Below are 14,590 nucleotides of genomic sequence, written 5' to 3' on the forward strand. Positions count from 1 at the left end.
TTTTTCAAAATCCGCTCTTCTCTACCTGAATAATGGGAAGGCTGGAGACTTAGCACCCGATATCGACTACATCACGCTAGACAATCCAAAAAATCTCTCTCTCTCTCACCTTGAACCGCAATAAAAATGCAACATATCAAAGAAACGATAATTTCTCTATTATGACATGTATTCATAACTAACCCGAGTCTCTCGGGAAAGGGGAATTTGACTCAAGTTTTGTCACGTTCTTTCGGTCAATGAGAATGCAGTATGTAACATGACCCGCTCACGTTTTACAATGGCCGTTTGAGCACCATCGATCACACGCTGTAGAAGAAATCAAATATAATCGACTTCAAGCTAGAATTTTTCAGGAAATATTTGGCATGTTGGCATTCTGAATACATAATAGAGAAATCATCGTTCCTTTGATCTGTTGCATTTTTTGGTAATGGATTGATAATTCCATATACGACAAAAAATCTTTCTGGTAACCTGGTAATGAATGAGTAAGAGGATGATGGTGCATCATTATGTGCTCGGGGCAAAAAAAGGTTAAACCTCATGAGCATATGGCTTAGGACTCTTATTTTTTTCAAAACTTATATCAAAAATGTGAAAGATTCATTGTATGCGCATTATCTTCATTTTCTTCCTCTTCTTCTTCCTCTATCCTTCTCATTCTTTTTAACCAGAAATCTATCAATCTATAGGTGACACATGGTCACATAAATCGAGCAACACATTTAGTTATGATTTTTTGTCGACAATTGAAGGATTTGATTGCTCTACTTAAAGACTCAGGTTTTTGTTTTATACTTGTTTTGCTCTTTGTCTTTGCTGATTTTAATTCACTACCACCACTTTTAATGGAAGTTCAAATGAATGACTGAATAATTTATTTAAACACGGTAGACATGAAATAAAACTATCTAAACAATCGTAAACTATTCTTTCAAACACTTTCGACACAACCGGGATAATTGAGATTGTCCTCGAGTTCGTTGTGTGCGCTCAGTTTCCTCTTTTCAATTGTTACACGTAGTTGGATGTTTTACTGATAAAATTTGATTGATTAATCTTCACATAACTGGTTAAGAAATAAGCCGTTTGAGTAGGTTATATAGCTTGTACCTAAGAGAAAGTGATATATGCTATCGAATCGTAAAATGTTTGAAAATTTTTTGCTAGCGCAATATTTTATCGCTAACTTTTGCTTTTTCTCTAACTAAACAACTTCATCCAAAGCGCGTGCAAGTTAATTGACTGATTCTGTAATTGATGACGTAATGCGCGTTCTCTTAACTGGTATCTATCGTGTATTATGTTTTTTATTTAATTTAAATAACTAGTCTTTTCAAATAAAATAATGCGAGTAGTTACGAGACAACGGTGACCTGATACTGAGATGGAAATACAATATTAAAACATTCTTTATTGAAGTGTATTTATCAACGTTGGAAGGAGACACGGAAATATGCGTAAAAGCTTAAACAAGAGGACAACAAAAGCGTCATGTAAATTGACTAGCTTAAAACAATGATAATAACAACTAAGAACAATAACTATAAGTATAAGCACAATCAATTATGGGTGATCGGTTTGATATAATAGTTGCCTCAATGAGCAATTGGCTTGGTTTGTTTGCATCATGGTGCGAAGACCAGCGATCTCTATCAGATAGAAAAGTCAGTGACAACGTCTCGGTATCTGGGATAATTTGTCTTTCGAGGGCACTCAAGAACATGGCATCTCCCTCGGCAAGGAGCTCATCTACGGTGGCAGTGTTCCAGCATTCGATTGACAACTCTATGCGTATAACAGCGCTAAAAAACTCATAAAAGAACACGTTCTTCCTCGTGAAACCTCACTGAAGTTTTAGTGACCTTGATGAATGCTTCCAGCAATAAATAAGTTTGAATGTGTCATGATTAAACTACAATCGAAGATTATTCAAGCTATAGTGAGCGAAGGAACGCACGATTTTAAGGCGATTACCGCTTAACATAAGTAGCAGGACGGATTATCGCAGTTTTGTGTCCAGGTTTACTCGGAGGAACGACAGCGGGGATCTAGGGCGAATCATCGTGAGGTAGTGACAGAAAATCGAGATTTTTCATAGCATCCACAAAGGCACACAGGGATCCCAATCGTCAAGATTAGTGTCGCTGCTCACCTGCTGGCTCGCAGCAATTAACTGTATACATCTTTTGTTTTGGACCAGTCATGTCCAATACTGTCGAATTGATACGGATCGTCAGTGTGGCTCACGATCCGTACGGTTTGTGAAAGTCATTGATATGAATAAAACATGCATATCATTAGCACTTAACCTTTCACGGTAACCCTGTGTGAAGTGTTTTTGTCACCGTCTGTGTAAAATGGCTATGGTCACCTTGTGGTAGTTTCAATGTTGCCATACCTGGGGCCCCTCACCATCCGCACCATCCGTACGGATGGTAACAACCGTGCGTGCATCTAATTATCCGTTCGTACGATTCGTAATCTCAAGTCAAAATCATAATCAAATCCTATATGAATTACGCCGTTATCAAAAGTCAATGGATCGTAATAAACCACGCTCGAAAATCAAGTCAAAATCATAATCAAATCCTATATGAATTGCCGTTATCAAAAGTCAATGAATCGTAATAAACCCACGCTCGAAAATCAAGTCAAAATCATAATCAAATCCTAATAGTACTTCGATGGTTTGAGTCTTACATACGAGAGCGCTCTCAGAAAGTCGATCATACTTGGAAATACCGAGTCCAGTCCTCAGCTTATGAAGTCCGGCCTAGCACAAGGTTCGGTGCTTCGTCCACAATTCAAAATCATAATCAAATCCTATATGAATTGCACCGTTATCAAAAGTCAATGGATCTTTTAAATGGAAACTACAAAAATTCAACCCTATTTTAGAAGTGCAAACACTATAATTTGAAGTACGACGAGTTCACACGTGTGCCGTCAATGCATTGACAAGCTCAAAAAAAGAAGGAATCTCATAAAATAAACCCTTGAAATTGAAAGCTTCTTCGACGTCAATATCATTTAGACTATTTTGTATTCTATTTAGATTTTATTATGTTTATCATGTACAATAATTTATCTATTATAATTTAGATATTTTATGATGTTTGATGAAATTGTTTTTGTTTTTTCTTTAATGATTGAGTAGGACCATACCTCCAAACATCGAGTGACAAAAAATAATGAGTTGAAAGCCTAATGACTAGTGATAATGATATATCCTTCATGTTTTTTTTTGTTTTGTTTGTTTGTTTGTTTTTTTTTTTTTTTTTTGTCTTTTTGTTTGTTTGTTTCGTTTTTTTTTTTTTGTTTTTTTTGTTGTTGTTGTTCGTTTGTTTGTTAGTTTGATTCTTCGTTTGTTTATTAGTTTTTCTTTTGTCTTTTTATGTTTTTTTATTTTTTTTTATTTTGTATATTTTTTACTTGGTCTTATATATATATTGAGTAGGACCATACCTCCGAGCATCGAGTGCTGAAGCGCAGTATGGCAGCGCGAAGCATTTACGGCTAGGCCGGAGATTTCGACCCCGACACCGCTATCCAGTGACTAATCAGGAAGCTCGGCCAAAGCCTAAGGGAGAGGTTAGTCGGCCCCTAGACCATAGATGATTAACCCCTTGCTATGATTAGCACTGTGTGCTGAGTCCTTCTGGTAGATACCTTCCTAATGCTTCCTTAGTCCGTGTGGGAGGTGTTTTGAAACCTTTGTTGAAAATATAGACATGCGCAAAAGCTCAACATCGAACTTAGAAATGTTATCATTAATACTCATTATAAAATAACAGTTATAAATCTCGCATTGTAAATGGTTGGGGGCTCGTGCTTTGTGAGAGCACACAGCACGCACGCACCCTTTACATATTATAAGAGAAATAAAACAACAACAACAACAACAACAACAACAACTTTTATTTGACCATTCTCTTATAGGATTTACAGCTCTTTATATATATATATATATATAATATAGATAATTTATAAATAAAACTAAAAAGTATGAAAACACAGTTATTTATAGTATATATATACCAAGACAGATAAGTGAAAAGAAGGTACAGGTTGTCTGCAATAACCACAAGGCTAAGTATAAACAGACAGCCCGTTCTATGTTATTAAGGAAAGATGATTTTAAGTTAGATGGCACAAAGTATAGTGTTTGTTACTGATATAATATTTTTGGCACTAAATTAAAACTTTCTTGCTGTGCTGTGTGGAGTTATAAAGCACTTGGGGATTGGCAAAACACTCGAGAAGTTTTCTTTTCTCGTGTTCTACCTATCCGTGCGTTCTTTATAACAGCACACAGCACGTGCGTGCGTTTTTTATGTCATCAGTCCACAATGCGAATATTTAGGTAATAATATTGACATGTCGTTTGGTTTCGACAAAAGCAGTGGGTCATACAAGTACCTTGGCTTCTAACAAAGAAGGGTAAAAGCAGGTCAACCATCAAAGAATGTGACAACTTACACTGGAAGACGTATCTGACCGTCGTTGTAATGGGTGGTTTTCTGTTAATGGATTGGTGATTCTATGACACACAAACCTTCCAGGTAAACTGGTAATGAATGAATGAATCGATTATATATGGTTAGTCATTCTTTGAGATAAAAGGCTGGAACATCCAATGGACAGTTTGTCTTAAACACCCAGTGAAATCTAAAACATAACAATTATCATTTCTTAATCAATTTATAACTAAAATGATTGTATGTGCGTAACCTTCTCTTTCTTTCTTTCCATCTTTCTCTCTTTTTTTCAATCCCTACGATCAAAAACCTTTCAAATGTAATAATAATTTTATTATTCCTAGCCCGCAAATAAGCATGTTTAAATTATCTATATTACGAAAGAAAAAGAATTGGAGTTCACCTGGTAATGACAGAATAACTAATTATTGGATAAAGACATTAACAACTACACACAAAGGACTTGCAAAGGCTATAAGCCCAATTTTCGACAACGACATACCACTACCAGACTGGCTCGTAGAAGGAAAGTGCATTATGATTCCGAAGAAAGAAGATCCACAAGCCAATGATCATCGTCCAATCACGTTGCTCAATACAATGTATAAGACAATAACATCAGTCGTAGACAGTAAGCTTAAAGAACACCAAGAAAAACACCAGTACATGCAGCTAGACCAGAGAGGGTACTCTACAAACTCAATGGGATGCATAGACAACCTGATAATTGATAAAACAACACTAGAAGAAGCAAGAGATAGAAAGAAAAACCTCTCATGTGTATGGATTGATGTGAAGAAAGCTTTCGACTCAATTAATCATGAATGGCTGGCTCTCACCTTACAAATACACAACGTTCCAACGAAGATAAAGAACTTTATTAAGAACACAATGAAGAAATGGTCCATCACACTAGAGGTCAAGATTGAAGACAAGAAAGAGAAAATTGGTCCAATACGTCTGAAGCAAGGAATTCTACAAGGAGACTCGTTCTGCGTTAGATTATTTACACTCTGCCTCAATCCAATAGCGTGGTGGTTAAGAACCACAGAAGGATACACATACTCACACAACAAGCAAGAGAAGCTAACACACTTACTTTACGTTGACGATCTAAAGACATACCACAAGTCAGCTCAAAAGGCTTAATAACAAAGACAACAAAGAGTATGTTTGAAGACATCGGACTTTTCTGGGGTTTGGACAAGTGCGCAACAGTCAACATCTTACGAGGTAAAATAGAAATAAATGAAGAAAGTGTAAAAATATCTGACAATGAAGAGCTCAAAGTGCTAGACACTAACGATTATTACAAATTTCTCGGTAAATACGAGAACCCGACGCAACTAGAGGAACAAGTCTATAATGAAGCAAGTAAGGAATACCTGAAACGCTAATCCGTAATATGGTCAAGTAACATATCCATGCCAAGAAAAGTACACGCGACCAAGACCTTTGCCCTACCTGGTCTTCAGTACCACATGTGGACAAGCGACTGGAAAATAAACCAACTGAAGGACATAGACCGACGCACAAGAGAGATAGTTAGAAAAGAAGGAGGAATGCACCATCACGAATCCATCAAACTACTCTACCTACCAGAAGAACTAGGAGGAAGCGGTATGAAAAGCGTTGAGGACACTTTCAAATTAACAACAATCAAAATGGCAAACTATATCAACAACAGCAAAGACAAGAGGATCAAGCATGCAAGAACGCTTGAAATGAATAGAATCGCGCAAGGTAGAAGGTCAATTTTCAAACAGGCCACCAAGTACGCAGCAGGCACTAAAATACCTTCAAGTAAAGACCCTACACCTGCCAACGAGATCAAAACGATAACCTCACCTTCACCAAAATCAATAAAAGAGCTGCTGCGATCAAAGATTACGGAGAAGTACATAAAAGAAACAAAACAGCAAACATGGCTTGGAGCCTACACCAACCAACAACTCCAAGACAAACAGATTTCACCAACAGCCAACCAGATCCTGAAGAAGTGGAAAAACATTCCCGATATTGTCTACAGCGTAAAGAAGAACATACGCCAACAACTACTACCAACAAAGACATACCAACAAAGCAAAGCACAGATGACCATCACAGACACCAAATGCAGAATGTGCCATATGGCTACAGAATCAACAACACATGTACTGAGTGGCTGCTCAAAGATCGCCCAAAGTCTTTACACAGCCAGACACGACAGAATGCTGAGACCGATATACCACTGTTTGCTGGAAAAGTACAACTTTCAGGAAAGCGACAATGGAAAGCCATGGTACCAACAAAGTCTACCATCAGCAGTACTTCAAAATGAAAAGGCAAAAATATACTGGAATGTACCCTTTCAACTTGAGAAAGCTCCAGAAAACAGTGCCAATAAACCCGACATAGTTGTAGAAGATAAAGAAACTAATGCTTGGACACTATTTGAAGGCACAGTTTGTCAAGTTGGTAAGATTGCGGAGAGAACTGTTGAAAAACAAGAAAAATACACGGAACTACGTGCAGGCATCAAAAGAGAGTGCAAAAGCTCAAGTGTAAATCAGATTAACATAGTGTTTGACTTTCTCGCAGGACATCACGAACAGCTAAGAAAAGACCTAAGAATAATTACAAATACAGACAGGGAATTGAACTTTCTTATAGAACGATGTCAGAAATGGATTTTAAGCCAGAACGTTAATATGGTCAAGAAGTTCTATGAATATGCATAAGCTGAAGAAAGGATTGAAAAAAATGATGAACTTAACCAGCCTAGACTTAGTCCGCTGGTCAATGTAAACATGATATATACAGACAAATAAAACTTGCCATAATAATAATAATAATAATAATAATAATGACTTTATTTAAAACTGCATAAAAAATGGATCAGGTTGAACCAAACCAAACAATCTGGTATAAACCCATGTGCAGCATGATAAAATAAACTATACTTATGTAAGCTATATAATATATTTACACTATTATGTCACTTCACGTGATGTAAAAAAAACACTAAAAATATAAAATTTAAAAATATGATTATGATAAAAAAAAAATTTAAAAAATAAGCGAAAAAATAAATAAATAAAATGATTAATAATAATTATGTAGTAATTATTAGTATGAAATAGTATGAAACATATGAAAGATTACAAGTAATCAATAAATATAGGATTTAAAAAAACTAATTAATAATAAGGTTCACATTCCTAATTATTCAATTTGCATATGTGATTGTTCCTATCCTCCTTTAAAAGAAGGTGATACACTTTTAACTTGAACGTCTTTAACTTGATAATTTCTCTGATCTCACGTGATAGGCTGTTCCAATCTCTAGCAGAGGAGAATTGGAAGGTATTTTCCCCAGTTGCAGACTTCGTCCTTGGAATGTTTAGAATACAAGAGTCTCTTAAAGTTATTGTATGCATTGCAGATCTTTTTGTTAATTTTCCTTGTAATTGCTTTGGACAACAATTTGCAAAACAATGAATCGTTAATTGCTGCGAGCGCAGCGAGTACCGAAACTAATCTCGAAAGAGTTACGAGGATCCTGTTGTTTCTTGGCCGTGAGAGATTGGTCACTTATGTATGGCTGCATTCGGCCTCTACTGGTATATCGTCCACTGGTCAGCGGTTTCACTACCGGTCAGCGGTACTCCATCATATGCTGCTATGGTTACGCCTTTTGATGGTGTCGTGTTTCGCTGGCCTGTTTGCTTCGTGGTTGTTGTGAATCGGTGAAATCTTGAACTTTGTGCTTTTTTTGTAATATAATTTGAGGTAGGTTCGAAATAAATGGTAATGTCGAATGCAAAAATATTTGTAAGTGGAAGTATTCATCAGGATAACGATTGTTTTAGCGACTTTTCTAGAGGAGGACAATGTGCTTTTATGAATCTTTCAGCTTTGTTATATGCAAACTCGTGCCTTCTTTCACGATGGACGACACGGACGATCGATGGTATATTGATGCAGAGAGATGCTATGAACGTAAAAGCCTTTGAAGAACACACTATACTAGATGCAGAAACCATATTGCTCAATTCTTAGTCAACTCATTGCCAATAATAATAATAATAACAATAACAATAATGATAATAATAATAATAATAATAATAATAATAATAATGATGATGATGATGATGATAAGATAATAATGATAATAAACTTTATTTAATGATGTTAAACCGTTTAGTTAGAGACTAATCTACCAATGGGTCTTCGTTACAATTTTTTGTTTATGTTCTTTACCGTGATCATTGCTCTGAGTTCGGCATATATAATTTCAATGTTTTTAGTTGTTGTTTTTTTTTTTTTTTGATTGTTTCAAATAAATATTTCAAATTGTTGTTATTTGTCCTTTTGCATGTCTTCTTGTTCTATGTCTATTGGGTTACGATATAATTGCACCTGTCGCAGCACTTCACTTTCCATAGAAGCCGCTAGTATATAACTTAACGTTAGTCTCAGCTCCTTAGCAGCTGCTTTTGGCTTACCCTACTGCCGTGCGTCAAATAGCGCAGGTGCGCTCTTAGTTCCATTTGTGGTTTGGAAGATCGTTTTTGTGATCAAAACAACAAACGGAAAAAGCGCGTGCCTGTAGTTGATGACGCACAGGAGTAGAGTAAGGCGAAATTTAAACTGCTTCCTATTACTAAAAATAGCCCAACCGGGAATTTACATAACGCGCGCGATATTAACAAGTTTCAAGAATCTTACAACTCTTTTGCTGGTATACATTAACCTTCAGCACGAGATTCTACCCGGCTCCTGAGAGCTGAAGTACTCTTCTTAAGATTTCTGCCGTGCCTAAAAGTACAGATTCCTGTAGGTCTAACAAGCTTATACTATCAAGTTCTAGTCTCTGAAAATGATCCTTAAATTGTTTCGATATTGTTCCGAGCGATCCAGTGACTATCGGAACTACATGGTCTTCATCCTCCACAATCTTTCTATTTCTATTCTTAGGTCTTGGTACTTGTCAATCTTTTCATTTCCTTTTGATCAATTCTATGGTCCATAGGCACTAAGATGTCAATCAGTTTCGCCTTCTTCTTGCTCTTATCTACGACTATGATGTCCGGTCTTCTTGCTTCAATCTTCTTATCCGTGTAAACATTAAAATCCGTTCGTGATCCCACCAATTATCTGCAGTGCACTGTATTTGGTGTTTCCTACATAGGTGTCAATGTATTGTTCTTGCCACTTTGTCATGTCTGTCTTTATACTCTCTCCCTGCCAGTACTTTGCGTCCAGCTACAAGGTGGTCCACAGTTTCCGTCTTTTCATTACATAACCGGCACAGCGATGAATCACTACTGTTGCACTTGCTTCTCAAGTAGTAGGTAGGTAGTGCTTGGTTCTGTGCAGCAGTGAGTAGTCCTTCCGTCTCTATTTTAATGTCTCCTTTCTTTAGCCGAAGCCAAGTGCTCTCCTTATCCATCTTGTCCTCGCACGTCTTGATGTAGTTTCCGTGTAAAGGCTTGCTTGTGTATCTCTCAAGTCTTTCGTTCTGCCTGCGCTGTTGGTATTCTTTCTTTGTCTCTTCTGATTCCTTCATGGTATCCTTTACAATGTTTCATAGAATATCATGTTTGCTAACATATTCTTTCAGGGAAAGTTCTTCCTCTCTTACAGTGTCCTCTACGGTCTTAAATCCTCTTCTATCCATAGATCTTGGAAGATAGATGGGATCTATATCCGCACGTGAATGTAGCCCTCGATGCATGGTTACTATTTTGCGCGTCTTTCTGTCTAGAGAGTGGAGTTCTTCGTTTGTTAATTAATCTCCTTTTGTATTCTAGTTGGACGCTATTCTTTACTTTCTGATGGTTGATATCTTCCTTCTCTAACACTCCTAGATACCTATAGTGATCATTACCGTCCAAGTTCATTATCTGCTGACCATAGGGTAGCTTTATCCCATCCCTCTTTACCACCTTTCCTCTTTTTACTCCAACCATTCTGATGGTTGATATCTTCCTTCTCTAACACTCCTAGATACCTATAGTGATCATTACCGTCCAAGTTCATTATCTGCTGACCATAGGGTAGCTTTATCCCATCCCTCTTTACCACCTTTCCTCTTTTTACTCCTACTCTGGCGCACTTCACTACCTCGAATGTCATCCCAATGTTTGTACTAAATATTCGTACAGAGTGTAGTGGTGACTCGATTTCTTTCTTGTTCTTCCCATAGAGCTTCATATCATCCATGTATAACAACTGATTGATAAAGCGTGGAATATTCCAGGGGAGACTCGATGTCACTGTTACTATTCATCATATGTCTCATACCATTGACGTCCATACTGAACAACACAAGGAAAGGCTACAAGTTGAACAATGGTAAAATAATGTACTGATCAGTACATTATTTTACCATTGTTCAACTTGTAGCCTTTCCTTGTGTTGTTCAGTATGGACGTCAATGGTATGAGACATATGATGAATAGTAACAGTGACATCGAGTCTCCCCTGGAATATTCCACGCTTTATCTCAGAATGACCACAAGATTCTCCGTCTAACCTTAGCTCAGTCCTCCACTGCGACATTGCTCTCTTCATGAATCCTACGATCGATGGTTGAGCCTTGATGTTTTCAAGGGAAGCGATTATCCAGCTATGAGGTACAAAGTCATATGCCTTTTTGTAGTCTACCCACACCATTTCCAAGTTCTTGTGCCTTCTCTTTGCACTTCGCAGAACTGCCTTGTCGATGAAGAGTTGGTCTTTTGTTCCTATCGATCCACGACTACAGCCTTCAAATGGTATCAATTCTTGTTCCTCTAGATGGTTATAGAGGCTGATATGATGGACGTCATCAGCTTCCATAATGTTGGTAGACAAGTAATAGGTCTATTCTTGGTTTTCACCTACGTCATCATGAATTTCAAAAGCGTAAATTCGCATTATAATGAAATAAAAAATTTATATTCTTGCAAAGCGGTCCAAACTACATATACTGGCCAAATTTTAAGGCTGTAAAGCATTTCGTTGCGGAACTATAGACAAGTAAACATGACGCAATTTTTGGTTAAAATGTATGGAGCGGCCATCTTGGTGTTCCAAGTTGGTACACCATCATGGCGGACGAAATTCCAAAGGCTTAAAATAATGGAATATTTCATATGTTTGGCTATATTTCAATTAAATATACTTTATATAGATCTTTACAACGTGTCTAAGGGAAAATCTTTCAACTAGAGTAAATTATTTTAATATTTTCATCGCTATTTAGATAGACGTGACGGTATTGCGTGACACAAACTCAACCTTCATAACTCGGGAACCAAACATCGAAATGACTCGAGATTTTTTCTTGTGACTTATAACACTGATTTCTAAAACATATTTGAGAAATTCCTTTATACGATCTATAGTTTAGATTTTGATGTTTTGATGACGTCATGTGAAAACCAGCAATAGTTACTTGGAGTAGGTCCCTTCTTCTTATCTTTCATGATCAGTCAATAACAAGCCGCAGGGCCGTTTTTATTGGTGAATATTTGTGCCAGCATGTTCCCAGTATCACTATGGTTACTACCACAAATCCGAGTATCGTGTCAATTGGATTAACACTGCGATACAAAGCAGCGTAATATGATCAAATAGCAGTGCTGTTATTCTCTTTACCTTTTCGCATTTTGTTCTAACTATAGAATGTTTTATATCTACGATAAGAGATTAGAAATTTTAAATGTAGCCTCTCAGAGAATTACGGGCGATCCACCTGAGCAATTTGTGTTGTTTTCGGGCGAGCCGCCTGAGAAAGCAAGGAGAGAGGGTTCCATTTTCTAGCTATATATTAAAAATTTATTAAAGAAATACAGCATTAATTTGCGCGGGAACATATGCACCAACAATGCAGCATTCATTGTCAAATTTAAAGAACATCTTTAGCTCTATATTCAAAATTGGCATGCACGAGTGTGAAGGATCTTCTATAGCTATAATTTTGAAGTATTCGACAGAAAGAGCATCTCTAAATAGGACGTAACATCGTATCTTTTTGCCAGAATTCAGTTTTCGCGCCAATTTATATTATTAGACGTTTGGCCTAAAATACGATCATATATCATCAACTATACTCTAAATTCCGGGATCAATACCATCAAACACAAGTAAAGGTTCTTCTTGAAACATTGGTGTACCATGTTCTACCTGAATTTTTCTGCTAGACGGAAAATGTGAGCTTTGAGTCGAGAATCATGTTGTACATTACCAAACGCTGAGCTCTCGACGGCATATTTCGAACAACAGATCAATTTCATGATCAGAATAGCATCGTGTAGATTCGATTAGCACTCCAGTATGTTTAGTAACGATCTACAGCGATCGAATTCATTAAAATCGGCTGTTAACCATGGAGTTACCGGCAGAGTATAGCAGAGCAACATAATCATTCTTATGTGTAATACAATCTTTAAGTAAATACTGCTTCGGTCAAAGGTGGATACCCTGTGTGGCACAAACACCTCGCCCATCTTTACACACCACAAGTACAGTATGCGGATTTCAATTCCGCTTATCGCCAAAAAAAACGGGCTTGCGGCTTGTTATTGAGTGTTCTTTCTTCTGTCATCCATGCTGGGATCCTGTTCTCTGTTTCAAACACTTGCTGTAGCTGCACCGCTATTCGTTCATGTAGACAGTGTAGATGTTTTAACCAATATCCATGTATTTCATCTTTTCCAGGGGCTTTCCAATTTTTGATCTTTTTGGCCGCCTTCTGTACCTTTTCTTTCGTAAACACCAGTTCTGTTTGTTCTTCAATGCCTCCTGGTCTTTCTTTACGTCGTTTAACCATTGTGCACTAGGATTGTGCTTTTTTTCTTGGGCCCATAAGTCATTCTAGAATGTTCGTACATCTTCTTAAGTTGGCTTCACAGCGTTTCCTTTACTATTTACCTTCGCAGTATTGAAATCTTTGTATAGATCTTTTTGGCTGGCTACAAACAATTTATTCTGTTGATGGTGTTTAATTCTGCTTTCATAACGCGGTATTTTCTTGCTTGTGGCTATAATTTGTTCCTTACATTCTTCCATGACTTGTTTCAGTGGTCGCTGGTCGAGATGATACTTTCTGGTCAACGCATTGATCACTCATTCTTAGTTAACGGGACCATTTGATGTCGCACATTAATAGATCACTATCTTTTCGTGTATATTTTTTAATTCTAGTCGTTTGCGATTTATTTGAAGAGTTTTAGGCTTACGGCCACACCTAAAAACGGATTTTGCACACGTTCCGCAGCGAGGGGCAATTTTCTTGACCCTCGAACATTGTAAGAGTGGACGGAAATGAATGTCGCACGGGATAAAATTAATACTTAAACTTAAAAAAAAAAAAACAATTCCTAGCTTTTTGTTACTTCTAGTTTTTAATGCAATTGAAGGTTCATATGTAGGTTACCGTTTGAGCTATCAAGATTGAGGATGGAGCCTGGTCTCTTAACACACCGGCCCTTGACATTGGAGTCGCATGAATTTTGGTCGTTTACGTTACCAAATGTTAAAATGTCTAAAAAAAATTAAGTCAAAATGATTGCCCAAACTTAAACCGTATTTTAAACGCCTTTATCTGTTATATATCCAATAGGATGAAGAATGTTTTTAATGAAAGAAACGATCTAAGTATATTTCAGCCCATTGCCACTTCGGTTACCCCTATTTTCTACTGGAAGTCATTTACGTTACGCTGGTCAAGGTCATATACAAGGCACTCAAAAGCTGAATTAACTGATATCAATGGCGTTACACTGCAAACAAACCTTGTGTTATCCAAACGTGATAGTATTACTTTGAAGTGATAACAGCTTTTTGAGGAAGTTGGTTGACAGTTACCAGTGTCACATTACGTTACCGTAACGTAAATGACCATAGAGTTTGCTTATCATATTAAAGTTGGTTAATGGACCACACACAAGCAAGATGACATAACTAATTAGAAAGGATTATTTTGCTTGGGTATCATATCATTTGTTAACGAGTTACTAAACACATTTGAAGTCTTTTCTTCGTCACCCTTTGCGATTGCAACATAAGGCTTGTCCTCTCAATCTACAAAACTTCGACTTTCTACGGTTCAGGCTGCTTATTTCAGGTAAGAAGCT

The 14,590-nt window shown here is 37.0% G+C and overlaps 2 protein-coding genes across 2 annotated transcripts; one reads left to right on the forward strand and one right to left on the reverse strand.

Annotated features, from left to right (window-relative positions):
• Window positions 1-5,908: 5,908 nt before the first annotated feature.
• Window positions 5,909-7,204, forward strand: LOC148913657 (uncharacterized). Its single transcript, XM_089037305.1, has one exon. It carries the CDS (start codon window positions 5,909-5,911, stop codon window positions 7,202-7,204), a length of 1,296 nt encoding a protein of 431 aa, XP_088893431.1.
• A 3,649-nt stretch (window positions 7,205-10,853) lies between these two features.
• On the reverse strand, window positions 10,854-11,309 carry LOC116307509 (uncharacterized). Its single transcript, XM_031717782.2, has one exon. It carries the CDS (start codon window positions 11,307-11,309, stop codon window positions 10,854-10,856), a length of 456 nt encoding a protein of 151 aa, XP_031573642.2.
• Window positions 11,310-14,590: the final 3,281 nt, after the last annotated feature.

The sequence above is a fragment of the Actinia tenebrosa genome, unplaced genomic scaffold, assembly GCF_029948245.1.
Source record: "Actinia tenebrosa isolate PJP-AT-01 unplaced genomic scaffold, QUT_ActTen_1.0 PGA_scaffold0__85_contigs__length_37466705, whole genome shotgun sequence".
In the NCBI taxonomy this organism is placed as follows: Eukaryota; Metazoa; Cnidaria; class Anthozoa; order Actiniaria; family Actiniidae; genus Actinia; species Actinia tenebrosa.

Coding starts and splice junctions, on each gene's coding strand:
- LOC148913657 (XM_089037305.1), top strand. CDS start 5,909: ATGCCAAGAAAAGTACACGCGACCAAGACCTTTGCCCTACCTGGTCTT.
- LOC116307509 (XM_031717782.2), bottom strand. CDS start 11,309: ATGGAAGCTGATGACGTCCATCATATCAGCCTCTATAACCATCTAGAG.